Source organism: Pituophis catenifer, unplaced genomic scaffold (genome assembly GCF_029215685.1).
Source record: "Pituophis catenifer annectens isolate HBS135680 unplaced genomic scaffold, rPitCat1.0.hap2 SCAF_1, whole genome shotgun sequence".
Lineage (NCBI taxonomy): Eukaryota > Metazoa > Chordata > Lepidosauria > Squamata > Colubridae > Pituophis > Pituophis catenifer.
The window spans coordinates 176023743-176037612 of record NW_027256881.1 but is presented as its reverse complement, the minus strand read 5'-3'; the positions used below and the strand labels follow the sequence as shown (position 1 = coordinate 176037612).

The window sequence follows — 13870 nt, the reverse complement described above, 5'->3', positions numbered from 1 at the left end:
GCAGTGAATCTTTACTATGTTTTATTGAAATAATCCAGTTTAAATTTTTGACTTATTTTAATAAATCATATTTAATATTAACCAGATACAACTGGGAGACTTATATTAGAATTCAGTGCATTCAATTTAAAATGAAGGCAACATCTCCAGTCTCCTGCCAATGCCAGAGAAGGATGCTCAAGGTTCATTCAAGTTAGATGATTAAACTGGTTAACATCTAATACAATAAAAAAACATAAGGAGTTCAAACATTTGAAGATAAGACTAGACTTTTATCAAACTAGGGTTCTGTTCGGATGTTCTGATTAAGTTTTATATCTCTCCTGTAAGAAAAAGCTCTCCCGTGTTCTTTATGGGAAAACATACATAATACTGCAACTTGTAAGAATTCTATGTTACGTTAAAGTATAATAATTGATCCCTGTGCAAGTAGTGAAATTGACTGCTATGCTATAACAAAATTGGAAAATTCTGCTCTAACTACAGGATGAATTGATGTATATGCTGAGGAAACTTTTATTGAATATTGGAGACTTTCCTGCTCAGACATCCCATATTCTCTTCAACTACTTGGTATGTTCTTCTGAATCCTGGGCAGAACCCAAACTGTAGGCACTAATGATGCCCTTATCCAAAGCACAGACAATTGGGAATTTTGAATTAATCATAATTAGTGTCACATTCAAGAAAGAAATACACCTCTTGCACAGTTTTTCTTATAGTCAATACGTTTTCTAGCTTTTTGGCTTTGATTTTCTGAAGATCAAAAATGTAACTGAATTTCTCTAGTGTATACATTGAACTTCAGAGAGTTATATTTTGAACCGTTAATGCTGAGCTCCATCCAGTTGCCCTGACTCTACCCCAAATAGGGATTACAGGGCTGTAAAAAGGAAGGTGTTTTTTTTTAAAAAAAAATCAACCATTTCTTTTTGCTGAAGAAGTTATTCCTTGTGGTAATCACATCTATGATGCGTATTTCAGAGTTAGTAAGACCCTCTATGTACCTTTCCAAAAGATAAAAATTTTGTGTGCATCAAATTTGAAATGCTCAGAAGCATATAATTTTTTTATCCTAACTTCTTCAAAAATTTGGAGCACAAATTAGATGTACAGAAAGCTTTAAAATCTATATAAAGCATACTGCCTTTTTCTTGTTTACTGCCTCTGTTTGTCTCATAGAATCATAGAATTAGGAAGTTGGAAAGTAACATAGGGATCCAGCTTTCTGCAATGCACAGGAAAACCAATTTATCTAACCTTCAGCAGCATCTGTCCATCTCTTCTTTGAAACAATGAGATGGGCAAAATATAAATTTAATAAATAAAATAAATAAATAAAAAATAGCTGTAATTTTTGATGTGGCACAGTTATATAGTCCTTTTTTAGTAGAATGCAGTAGTTTCACAATTTTTATATGATCAGATTGCCTATCTTGCTTTCTTCACTCTTCTTTGAAAAATTAGCAATAGACACTGTGAAATTGGGGGAGGTTCCTACTCTTCATGGAGTTATATTTGATTGATACAAATATTAATTTTCTCATTCTGCTGGGAGCCAAATAAAATGGCTTTTCACAAACATACATGCAGAGACTACTGAGAGGAGGCTTTGAAGGAGCTTCATTAAGCTAGAAAAAGATGTGGTTGTGTCAGTGATTTGAAGACAGGTGCTTTGTTCCCATGTACAGCAGAGCATCTTTTTCAAAGGATTTGCACAAGCCTTAATGTTAACCTTGCCATAACATTTTCTAGCATTTTTTTGCAGTGGGTTTTCTTTATTTGAACTTTATGGAGAAGATAAAAGTGAGATTGATATTATAGACGTCTTCTAATTTTTTTAATTCCATCATGGTATTTTAATTAAGTTTGCAAATTATTCCATATTTTCCTTTGGTAGGAATAGCCACCCAGATTTTCAATGCACAAACTACCATTACTAACAGAGAAAGACTGGCTCAATCTTACACATGTTCATATTTATCACTGGCCATCTACTTAGCTTCTGCTATAGACTGGAATAAAGATTGTGTACTTTATGATTCATAGGTGGGACTGATCATGTATTTTGTGCGCACACCATGTGAATGGGGCATGGATGCAATTTCAGCCACCCTGACCTTTCTTTGGGAAGTGGTGGGCTATGTAGAAGGACTGTTCTTCAAGGATCTCAAACAAACTATGAAGAAGGAACAATGTGAAGTGAAGCTTCTGGTTACTGCCTCAATGCCAGGTATGGCAGGCATTATTTTTATTTCCCTAGGGACTTTTTGCTGGTATTTGATCTTTATTTTGTAACAACAACAACAACAACAACAACAACGTTTCTGTCCAATCGTTTTCTAAATTCATCAACATAGCCTGAGTAAAAGGGGAGAGGGGATGTAAATCTTAGACTCTGTATATGGATTTCTGCCTATCATTGACATTACTGTATGAAAGGAAAAGCCTGAAAGAGATCTTTAAATGTGTGTAAAATCTTTGTTTTATTTTTGCCTTTTTGTCTTTACATTAGCATTACCTTTAAGAAATATACCTAGTAACCAAAATATTCATGAAATATTGGTGAGAAAATGATGGTCAACTTCTTTGGCTGTCCTTTACTCCTTCCACAAGTCTATTGGACAAATGGACTGTATCAGCTGTAATATGCTGTGATCTATGCTTATATAAGGAATTGACATTATAGTTCACCATCCTGTGTGATAGTCTTAATGAGACAGAAATAGTCTAGGAAAATGGTTTGTGTTAATGGATATAATTTTGCTGGATTATCACCAAGGAGAGTTTCACATAAAAAGCTCCATGAGTTGCAATACATATGTTGCATAAGTTCCTTAGTGTGAACAAAAGAAAACTTTTGATAGAAAGTATTCCCTTTGATTTGAAGGAGCAAGCCAAACAAATAATCCACGTTCTTGCAAATTATATTCTGCATTACATCCCCATGGTTATTTTTTAAAATCCCATCTATATTAATAACAATAAAAGAGTGTTTTACATTTAGCAATTACAGCCTGAAGTGGGTTACATTCTCTTCCTAGCTATATCCACATGCTTGAAGAAAGAGGTCTGCACATGTATGAAAGCCAGCATTGCATAATATTATAATACTGGACATGGTAAGAGAGAGGGAGAAATTCTCAGTGAGGCATGAGGCTTCTCTGAATATCCCTGTACAATACAGTCACTCTTTTTCAGCTGAACTATACTGTACAGAAGCAAAAATGATAACAGATTAAGAACCATCTAAAATGATCTGAGCAACTCAGAAGAAGACTAAGATATAAAGTAATTTATTTTTATTTATCCAGGATTCCAAAAGTATATTTTTTGTAAACAAACATTTTATTATATCAATGCTTTTAAAGGTACCAAGACCCTAGTAGTTCATGGGCAGAATGAATGTGATATCCCAACTCAGCTACCAGTCCATGAAGACACCCAGTTTGAAGCTCTTTTAAAGGTAGGCAAATTATTAAAATAATTTTGACAAAAAAGTTTTGTTGACTTCCAGTATTAAAGCTCCTTCATTAACCTCCTTAGGTTGTGTGAGAAAGATTGATCTGGAATAATACGCAGGCCTGAGCTCTGGTACCTATTTATGAATTAGTCTTTACAAAATTATCTATTGAAAGCCTGATTTCAGTGATGGGTTGCTCCGCCCGCTCACCCAGATGTCTCTGTGGATGTGCAGAGGCTTCTGCCCATGTGCAGAAGCATCACACATGTGCGTGAGCGCGCATGCACTATTAGCAAACTGGTAGCAACGGGAAACCCACTACTCCCTGATTTAGCAGCTTCTTTACATCTTAATATATGAAAAGGTCCTCATACGTGTATTCCACCTATAATATAATATTCGTCTTACAAATTACCTCAGATACATAGTAAACAAAGCAGTTATATGGGTGACCTGTTATCAGTGACTTTGCTGGACATTTAACGGTTAATTAGCTAGTTAGATATTGCACTTTCAGTTTACCCAACAGGCTCATTTCCATAGGCCTACTATATGAAGTAAGCATATTATATCACTTTCAGTTGTGATTTTGGACCTTAATTCAAGATGACAAGTGTTACAATCTAAGTGGTATCACTAATTAACTAAGAACTGCCTTAGTAGCAGGGCAAGGCTTGACAGCTTATTTTTATTAAGATTCCAACTTTACGGGTAGGTACAGAGATATAGCCATAATTACCTGAGGAAAATACTTTTAAAATAAATATCTTTCTAAATTGAAGAACATGTGATCAATCAATATTACCTTATGCTTATGTCCTTATGTGCTAGGAGTGTCTGGAATTTTTTAACATACCTGAATCCCAGTCTTCCAACTATTTTTTAATGGATAAGCGGTGGAATCTTATTCATTATAATAAGGTGAGATAGTTTTATATTCTAATGTTACTTATTAATTGTAATTGAAAATCTTATCAACAAGTGACATTTTGGATACACTAATATGCAGGTTTGATATAACCTAATAATAATATGTACGGGCCCTGAAAGTGTGGGTTCTCCAATACTGGAAGTTTTTAAGAAGAGATAGGACAACCATTTGTCTGAAATGGTATATTCCAATATATTCCAATATATACAATATTTCAAATATAATCTCACCACAGATTTGTCAGTTCTTTTATTGAATAGCCCGAAGGCCTTTTCAAAAAAAAGAAAAAAAAAGAAAAAGATAAAACAAACAGTTACAGAAATAACAGTCTAAAAATATATGATATATGACATTTAAAATTTAACAATATTGAAGTTCAATAACTAGATTTCCAAAACTAGATAACCCAAATAAGATAGCTCCTCTCTAACTCAGCTCATCTTTCTTATAATTAATGAAATTCTTTTCGATATAACTGGCTCGTATTGCTGTCATCCTTTTAAAATAGCGAGTGATAGCCCTTACCAGGGGAGGAAAGTCTGCCTTCAATAGAAATGATAATTTATGTCTTACTTTCCAGTGGTGAAATTTATTTATAATTGGAGACAGATATTGTAACCACAGATTTATATAAGGGCATTATTCTATTTGCAGTTCTATTTTCAACTGCTTTCCTAATGGTTCCAAACATGAAATTATCTTTTTTAAAGACCCCTTTCTTGATCAATCACTAGCAATTCAAATCCCATTCATATTTCAATGAAACTTGGATATTTTGGGCTAATATGCATAATTTTACATGCCATTTTGAAGCTCATTGCTTCATTCTGGAGAGGTTCTTGAGAGGATTCTCACAATCCCTTTTATATTTTACCACTCTAAATACTATGGTATTATCAGCAAATGTAGTACATTGCTCAACTCTCACTTTCTATACCATTTCTATATAAGGGGGAGAAATCCATAGATTAAATTATAGAATAACAGATTTGGAAGGGACTTTGGAAATCTTCTAGTCCAATCCCTTGCTTGAGCAGGAGATCCTATACCATTTCAGACATATTGCTGTCCAGTCTCTTCTTAAAAGACTCTAGTGATGGAGCATCCACAACTTCTGAAGGCAAGCTGTTCCACTGGTTGATTGTTCTCACTGTTAGGAAATTTCTCCTTAATTCTAAATTGCTTCTCTCCTTGTTTAGTTTCCACCCATTGTTTCTTGCCTTGCCTTTTGATGCTTTGAAAAACAGGTTGACCCCCTCTTCTTTGTGGCAGCCCCTCAAATATTGAAGCATTTCTATCATGTCTCCCCTAATCCTTCTTTTCACTAGACTATACATACCCAATTTTTGCAACCATTCTTCATATATTTTAGATTCCAGGGCCCTAATCATCTTGGTTGCTCTTCTCTGCACTCTTTCCAGAATCTCAACATCTTTTTTATATTATGGTGACCAAAACTGGATGCAGTATTCCAAGTGTGGTCATACTAAGGCTTTATAAAGCAGTACTAATGCGTCACATGATCATGATTCTATCCTTCTATTAATGCAGCCTAGGATTGTATTGACTTTTTTGGTCGCTGCCGCACATTGCTGGCTCTTATTTAAGTGATTGTCCACTAGGACTCCAAGATCTCTCTTGCAGTTACTATTATTGAGTCAGTTTTCACCTAATCTGTACTTATACAGTTGGTTGACACCTCCCCTCTTCTTTTTCTTGCCTAAGTGCAAAACCTTGCTTTTCTCCACATTGAATTTCATTTTGTTAGACAGAACCCAAGGTTGAAGTCTGTCAAAATCCATCTGGATTTTGAGCCTGTCTTCTAGGGTGTTGGCTATGCCTGCCAGCTTAGTCCCATCAGTCCCAATATTGATCCCTAGGAGTTCACACTATGCATATATCACCAGTCTGAAAGTTGACCATTTATTCTTTTTCTGTCTCCTGTTTCTTAACCAGTTATCAACCTATGTAAAAGAAAAACCCAGAACGGAGAGATTTTTCTCCTTCACTATACTGTTATGACTGAAAAGTATGACTATTTCTGAAAATGCAATTTGCTAATGTGCTAGAAATATAATTCATTTATAAAATACAGGCTTTTTAAAATTATCCCACAGACCTATGTCCGTGACATTTACCCATTTCGTAGATCAGTATCTCCACAACTGAATCTGGTACACATGCATCCAGAAAGGGGGCAAGAACTCATTCAAAAACAGGTATGTTTATAGTAAACATCAAAATGATGCATCCTGACCAGATTATCATATTGGTATATGATTTGGAATGGTCTAAAAGATATTTTGTGGTGCAGAAGCCACAAGCTTATTCATTTCTATATTTTTGGTGCAAGATACTGTAGATATACTGTGTCTTAATAGCTACAATTTACAAAAATATTTGAATTGAATAAGATATTGTCTTATCTAGGAAACTAAGATTCCTAGACGTAGATTCCTGGGACAGTCTCTTGGATTTGTGGGTGCATAATATGGTAGCTCAAAGCACTTTGAGAACTTTGGGATGCATTGGTCCATTTACCTATTGATTTCTGCTTATTCCATTCAATTATTCTGGGTGCGCTTCAAGGTGTTGGTTATCACCTTTAAAGCGCTCCATGGCATAGGGCCTAGCTATCTTCGAGACCGCCTGCTGCTACCGACGACCTCTCAGCGACTCATGCGCTCCCACAGAGAGGGCCTCCTTAGGGTGCCATCAGCCAAACAATGTAGGCTGGTGACGCCCCGGGGGAGAGCCTTCTCTGTGGGGGCACTACCCTCTGGAATCAGTTGCCCCCAGAGATAAGGAGAATCCAAGACCTCAGTGCCTTCCGCCGTGCCCTTAAAACCCACTTTTTCCAACAAGCCGGGCTAGCTTAGGAAGGAATTTTTTAATTTTTTAAATGTTTTAATTGGTTTGTGGTTTTTTAAATTTTTGGGCCAAATTTATATATATTTTAATTGTTTTTAATATTTGTATTTCATGTTTTTAATTCTGGCTGTGCACCGCCCTGAGTCCTCAGGGAGAAGGGCGGTATATAAATTGAAAAATAAATAAATAAATAAATAAATAAAATAAAAAATATGCTTAGAGTTAGGATGGATAAGCTTCTGATAAGTGCGCCTGATAAGTCATTCCCATCACTATGTGGAAATATTGCTTGGATATATGTTTTGTGCTAGTCCAAAACTCTTTGTGAGATGTAGTTTAGATCCTGTTGCTGAAATATACATATTTGATATGTATATTCATATTCATATAGTCTATTTTTCAAAACATGAATAAATTAAATTAATTAAAACATGTGACACTGTAAATTAGATTAATTAAATTACATTAACATATTCCATCTAACTATGATAATTTCTCCATTCTTTTTTCCACTCCAGATTATTTGCTTCAGATCCATGTTCTAGATGTAGAGTAGTTATTACTAATTATTTATTCATTCTGATAGTTCTTAGTGACGGCTCATAGAGCATAGAACTAAAATTAGTTACTTATTCCCAGTTCTCAATTCCTTATCTGGTTGTTTTTTTTAGGTATTTACCCGTAAATTAGAAGAAGTGGGTCGAGTGTTGTTTCTCATTTCTTTGACTCAGAAGATTCCTGTGGCTCACAAGCAGTCCCATGTGTCTTTGTTGCAAGAAGACCTTCTTCGCTTGCCTTCATTTCCACGTAGTGCCATTGATGCAGAATTTTCACTCTTCAATGATCCACAAGGTACCACTAAGTCTCCCTCAAGCTGAGCTAAATTTTTTGACAGTAGCAAACAATTGGTTTGCCATTATCCTCTTCTAAGATGTTTTTATCTTGCTTTCCAATATAGGCTACTAGGCTTACAATATAGGGTACTAGGATTTCCTGTCTTTATCTCCTACAAGTACTAACTAGGTCTAACTATATGGAAAACATTTTACTGATACGCTACTGAACCACCAAAATGAGATTGTAATTTGGTTGCTTAGAAACAATTAAATATCCATAGATAGCATCACCATAATTGTTTAATAGTACTGAATGGGTTTAATATGAGATTAGCAAAATAGAACAAGAATCTATGATCTCTTTGAATAATCAAGGTTAATGCAGCAAGCCCTATTTTAATACCTTGGTCTATGGATACCTCTAGAGATTTTTTTTAAAGAAAGCTCTGATATTTCTCTTTAAAATAAGCTACTGCATTTTAACATAACATTGTTCTCCTTGTTCTCTTAGCTGGCAAGGAACTGTTTGGTCTGGATACACTTCAGAAAAGCCTATGGATTAAATTGCTAGAAGAGATGTTTCTGGGAATGCCCAGTGAATTCCCTTGGGGGGATGAAATTATGCTGTTCCTGAATGTATTTAATGGAGCCCTGATCCTACATCCAGAGGACAGCGCATTGTTGAGGCAGTATGCTGCTACTGTAATCAACACAGCTGTACACTTCAACCACCTCTTCTCTCTCAGTGGTTACCAGTGGATCCTTCCCACTATGCTACAGGTAAGCTTCTTAAAAAAAGAAAATTGAAAGTCCTAAAGTAGTCATTAGGCTATCCTGCCAGGTCAGACTTTCCGAAGGATCCATTGATGATCTCATTGTTCATTGCACCCCTTTAATTCTTTATCATGACTGCTTTGAGTCACAGTGCAGCTTTTGAAAATGATCCTTCAGCCTCTTGGTAACAAATCAAAACTCCTAAGGATTTTCTTATTTCCCAGGTATACGCTGACTATGAGAGTAATCCACAGCTCCGTCAAGCAATTGAATTCGCCTGCCGTCAGTTTTACATTCTACATCGTAAGCCTTTTGTGCTGCAATTGTTTGCTAGTGTTGCTCCACTTCTGGAATTTCCTGTGAGTGACAGCCAACTGCTGTATGAAAATTGTTTTCATTGTTTTCTGACCATGCTGAAATTGCAATTGAAGTATGATAATATATTTAAAGAATTGAATGTTCTGGGCAATTCATTGATCATTGTGTTTCTGCTCAGAAAAAGAAGCTGCTGGAAAATCAGTTCATGAGTTTAGGATTATTAATCTTGACAACCACACTAAGGTCAACATTACTTGCAACCTCCTAAGGAGCTACAAGCCAAAGTTTGAGAACACCCAGACAACAACAACAACAACAACAACAAAGTCCTTCAGTGGGTGGGAGAAATGATACATGGTTCCTACATCAATCCTGCATGCTTTTTTTCCACTGACTGTCTTATGCAGAGAAGCTTTAGCTTTCCATTTCTGAACCCACAACTTATTCCTTGAAGGCTTGCTCACATTTTCAGGAATTCTGGTCTCCTCTCTAGAAAATTCTCTCCTCCAAGGCTGACATTCTTCCATTAACAGAATATTGATATTATTATTATTATTATTATTATTATTATTATTATTATTATTATTATTATTATTATTATTATTTATTAGATTTCTATACCGCCCTACTCCCGAAGGACTCAGGGCGGTGCACAGCCAGACAATAAAAACACATACAATACAAAATTTAAAAAATAGAATAAAATCAAATTAAATAATTTTGGCCCCGACAAATTTAAAACCCCAAACTTTTAAAACCAATTTAAAATTGAATATATAAATACTAAAAGATATTTAAAATTTTAAAAATCTTTTATAAAAGAGGGGGAAAATTAGGCCAGGCCGGCCTGGTGAAATAGTAAGGTCTTTAAGGCGCGGCGGAAGGTGCGCAGATCCGGGATCCTCCGTATCTCTGGGGGGAGCTCGTTCCAGATAGTAGCTGCCCCCACAGAGAAGGCTCTCCCCCTGGGGGCCGCCAGTCGGCATTGTTTGGCTGACGGCACCCGGAGGAGCCCCTCTCTATGGGAGCGTACCGGCCGGTGGGAGGCTATTGGTGGTAGTAGGCGGTCCCGCAAGTACCCGGGTCCTAAGCCATGGAGCGCTTTAAAGGTGGTAACCAAAACCTTGAAGCGCACCGGGAAGACCACCGGGAGCCAGTGCAGCTCGCGCAGGAGAGGTGTTACATGGGAACGCCATGTCGCTCCCATTACCACCCGCGCGGCCGCACTCTGCGCCAGTTGGAGCCTCCGGGTGCTCCTCAAGGGGAGCCCCATGTAGAGAGCGTTGCAATAGTCCAGGCGGGAGGTGACAAGGGCATGAGTGACCGTGCGTAAAGAGTCCCGATCCAGAAAGGGACGCAACTGGCGAATCAGGCGAACCTGATGAAAAATCCTCCCGGTCACGGCCGTCAAGTGCTCTTCTAAAGACAGCTGTGAATCCAGGAGGACGCCCAAGTTGCGAGCCCTCTCCGTGGGGGCCAATGATTCGCCCCCAATAGTCAGTGATGGCGTCAACTGACTATATCGGGACGTCGGAAACCACAGCCACTCAGTCTTGGATGGGTTGAGCCTGAGCCTGTTCCTCCCCATCCAGATCCGTACGGCCTCCAGGCACCAGGACATCACTTCAAGGGCATCGTTGGGGTGATCCGGGGTGGAGATGTACAGCTGGGTGTCGTCAGCGTACTGATGGTACTCCACCCCGAAACCACGGATGATCTCGCCCAGCGGCTTCACATAAATGTTGAACAGGAGAGGCGAGAGGACCGACCCTTGCGGCACCCCACATATGAGGGGCCTCGGGGTCGACCTCTGTCCCCCTGTCAACACAGACTGTGACCGGTCAGAGAGAAAGGAGGAGAACCACCGCAACACAGTGCCTCCCACCCCCAACTCTTCCAACCGGTGCAGCATGATACCATGGTCGATGGTATCAAAAGCCGCTGAGAGATCTAACAGGACCAGGACAGAGGAGCACCCCCGTCCCGAGCCCTCCAGAGATCATCAACCAACGCGACCAATGCCGTTTCCGTGCTGTACCCGGGCCTGAAGCCCGACTGGAACGGATCCAGATACGTCGTTTCATCCAGGTGCTGGGGGAGCTGTTGCGCGACCACACTCTCAACAACCTTCGCAACAAAGCGAAGATTGGAGACCGGACGATAATTTACCAACATTGCCGGGTCCAGGGAAGGCTTCTTGAGGAGAGGCCTCACCACCGCCTCTTTCAAGGCGGCGGGAAAGTCACCCTCACTCAGCGAAGCGTTTATAATCCCCTGGAGCCAGCCTCGTGTCACTTCCCGGGAAGCCAGTACTAACCAGGAAGGACACGGGTCCAATAAACAAGTGGTCGCATTCAGTCTACCCAGAATCCTGTCCACGTCCTCAGGGGTCACAGGATCAAACTCATCCCAGATAACATTCTCAAGACCTGCCCCTGTCTCTCCCCCTGAGACTACCCAGTCGGAGTCCAAATCTTCCCGAATCTGAGTGATTTTGTCATACAGATACTGAACAAAATCCTCGGCTCTACCCTCCAAGGGGTCCTCCCGCGCTTCCTGGTGGAGCAGGGAGCGGGTCACCCTAAAGAGGGCGGCCGGGCGATTATCTGATGACGCAATAAGAGCAGCAAAATAACTACATTTCGCTGCTTTTATCGCCACTAAGTAATTCCTAATGTGGGATCTTACTAGTGTCCGGTCAGATTCAAGAAGACTGGCCCTCCAACTACTCTCTAGGCGTCTTTTCCGGCGCTTCAACTCCCTCAGCTCCTCGGTAAACCAAGGAGCCAATTGAGATCGGCGCCGGGTCAGAGGCCGCGAAGGCACGACCCGATCCAGAGCACCAGCAGCCGCCCTATCCCAGGCGGCCACCAGGTCTCCAGTCGAGGCGTGTGCCAGAACCTCAGGAAATGGCCCAAGCTCCGTCTGGAATCTGTCAGGTTCCATCAGGCGCCTGGGGCAGAACCATCTGACCGGCTCCGCCTCCCTGCGGCGGGGTGCAGCGGTTCGAAAGTCGAGACGAAGGAGAGAGTGATCTGACCATGACAAGGGTTCAGTAACTATATCCCCTATATCAAGATCCCTCAACCACTGTCCAGAGACAAAAGCCAGATCCAGCGTGTTTCCCCCTGTGTGGGTAGGGCCATGAATTAACTGGGTCAGGTCCATAGCTGTCATGGAAGCCATGAACTCCCGAGCCATCTCTGACGTCTCACCCACGGACGGCAGGTTGAAATCCCCCATGACCATAAGCTTAGGGGTATCAACCGCCACCACGGCGATGACGTTGAGTAGCTCGGGCAGGGCTGTTGCCACGTGGCAGGGAGCCAGGTACGTGATCAGCAAACCCATCTGAACCCCATTATTACCCTGCACATTCAGCTTTTTGTGCCTACATGGAGAGACACATCTGTACATAAATTAAATGGTGTTATACATAAATAAAAATCTTCTAATGCTGTCATTTTTGCCTAAGCATGCACTAGTTAAAGTGAATATTTGGACATGACAGAAAAGGCATAGTTCTAAGTGGGAGTGGTGAACCGTCACCTTCAACTTCACATCTCAGTTTTTGATACTTAGAAATGTTTAGGCCATGAAGACTGTGTTGTACATGCTAAATGGGAGTTAAAATGTGAACATTCTTCAAAAGATGCTCACTTGATTGTGCAATTTATAGATACTGTTTTAAAATTTCTAAAATTACCTGTTGACACATCAATATTAATAACGTTTCTGAAACCATTAAAACTCTTAATGAAAGCCACTTAAAACAATATTTTATTTTATTTATATTTAAATATTTAAAACAATAAAAAATGAAATAATTTGTTCCATCCTCCAACAAGGTTGCCCACTCATCACCTTGATTTTACATAGCTCATTTCACAAAATCAGACCATCTTGGGATTTCTTAGATTTTGTTATCTAATCTTCTATATATAGGGATTAAAGTTTGTTAACTCTTGTATAAAATTCTCACATATCCAAAACTGGTGTTGCTTACTTCAGTTGACAAAAACACATGAGTGGAATGGTTTTCCATAAAAAACCATAAGTGGTTTTCACTGGATATTGAAGTTCCTTTTTTAAAAACATCGTGCATCCTCTTAAAAATTGTAAGCTACCCAGAATGTTTTTGGAGCAGGGCAGCCTTGAAATCCAGTATATAAACAAACAAGAAACAGAACAACATTACTTTCTTCACTGCAGGATGCTGCATACAATGGACCCAGCAAGGGAGTGTCTGCTCAGTGCCTGTTTGATCTCCTACAGTCCTTAGAAGGAGATACTTCTGACAACCTAGATATTCTAGAATTGGTAAAAGCAGAGAAGCCCCTGAAATCACTAGGTACTGGTATTTTCAATTTGTTTTTTAAAAATTGCCATTTTTCTTGTGAAATAAATACATTTCTGCTTTCTTTTTTCCGATAACATAAACACTAAAATGTTAAATAAAAAACAAATTTAAACATTTTTTTTAAATGGTCAGGATCATACTACGTTACTTACACTATGCAGGATCTTCTGGTCTGCCCCTATTCAGTAAATGAGAAGCCAATCGTTGCTTTAAACCCTATGATTTTCCTCCACAAAGAAACCTTTTACAGATAGTCCTCAACTTACAACAGTTCATTTAGTGACTGTTCAAAGTTGCAACAGCATTAAAAAAAAGTG

At 39.1% G+C, this 13870-nt stretch overlaps 1 protein-coding gene across 1 annotated transcript in view; it reads left to right on the top strand.

Moving 5' to 3' along the window:
- The window catches only part of UNC80 (unc-80 homolog, NALCN channel complex subunit), a 186147-nt gene that overhangs the window by 109010 nt on the left and 63267 nt on the right, over nucleotides 1–13870 (top strand). The window contains exons 37-45 of the mRNA XM_070956783.1: nucleotides 487–573; nucleotides 2050–2233; nucleotides 3372–3466; nucleotides 4295–4384; nucleotides 6512–6613; nucleotides 7937–8117; nucleotides 8613–8881; nucleotides 9100–9234; nucleotides 13406–13544. Of these exons, the coding sequence (XP_070812884.1) occupies nucleotides 487–573; nucleotides 2050–2233; nucleotides 3372–3466; nucleotides 4295–4384; nucleotides 6512–6613; nucleotides 7937–8117; nucleotides 8613–8881; nucleotides 9100–9234; nucleotides 13406–13544 (1282 nt within the window). The remainder of the gene's footprint in view (nucleotides 1–486; nucleotides 574–2049; nucleotides 2234–3371; nucleotides 3467–4294; nucleotides 4385–6511; nucleotides 6614–7936; nucleotides 8118–8612; nucleotides 8882–9099; nucleotides 9235–13405; nucleotides 13545–13870) is intronic.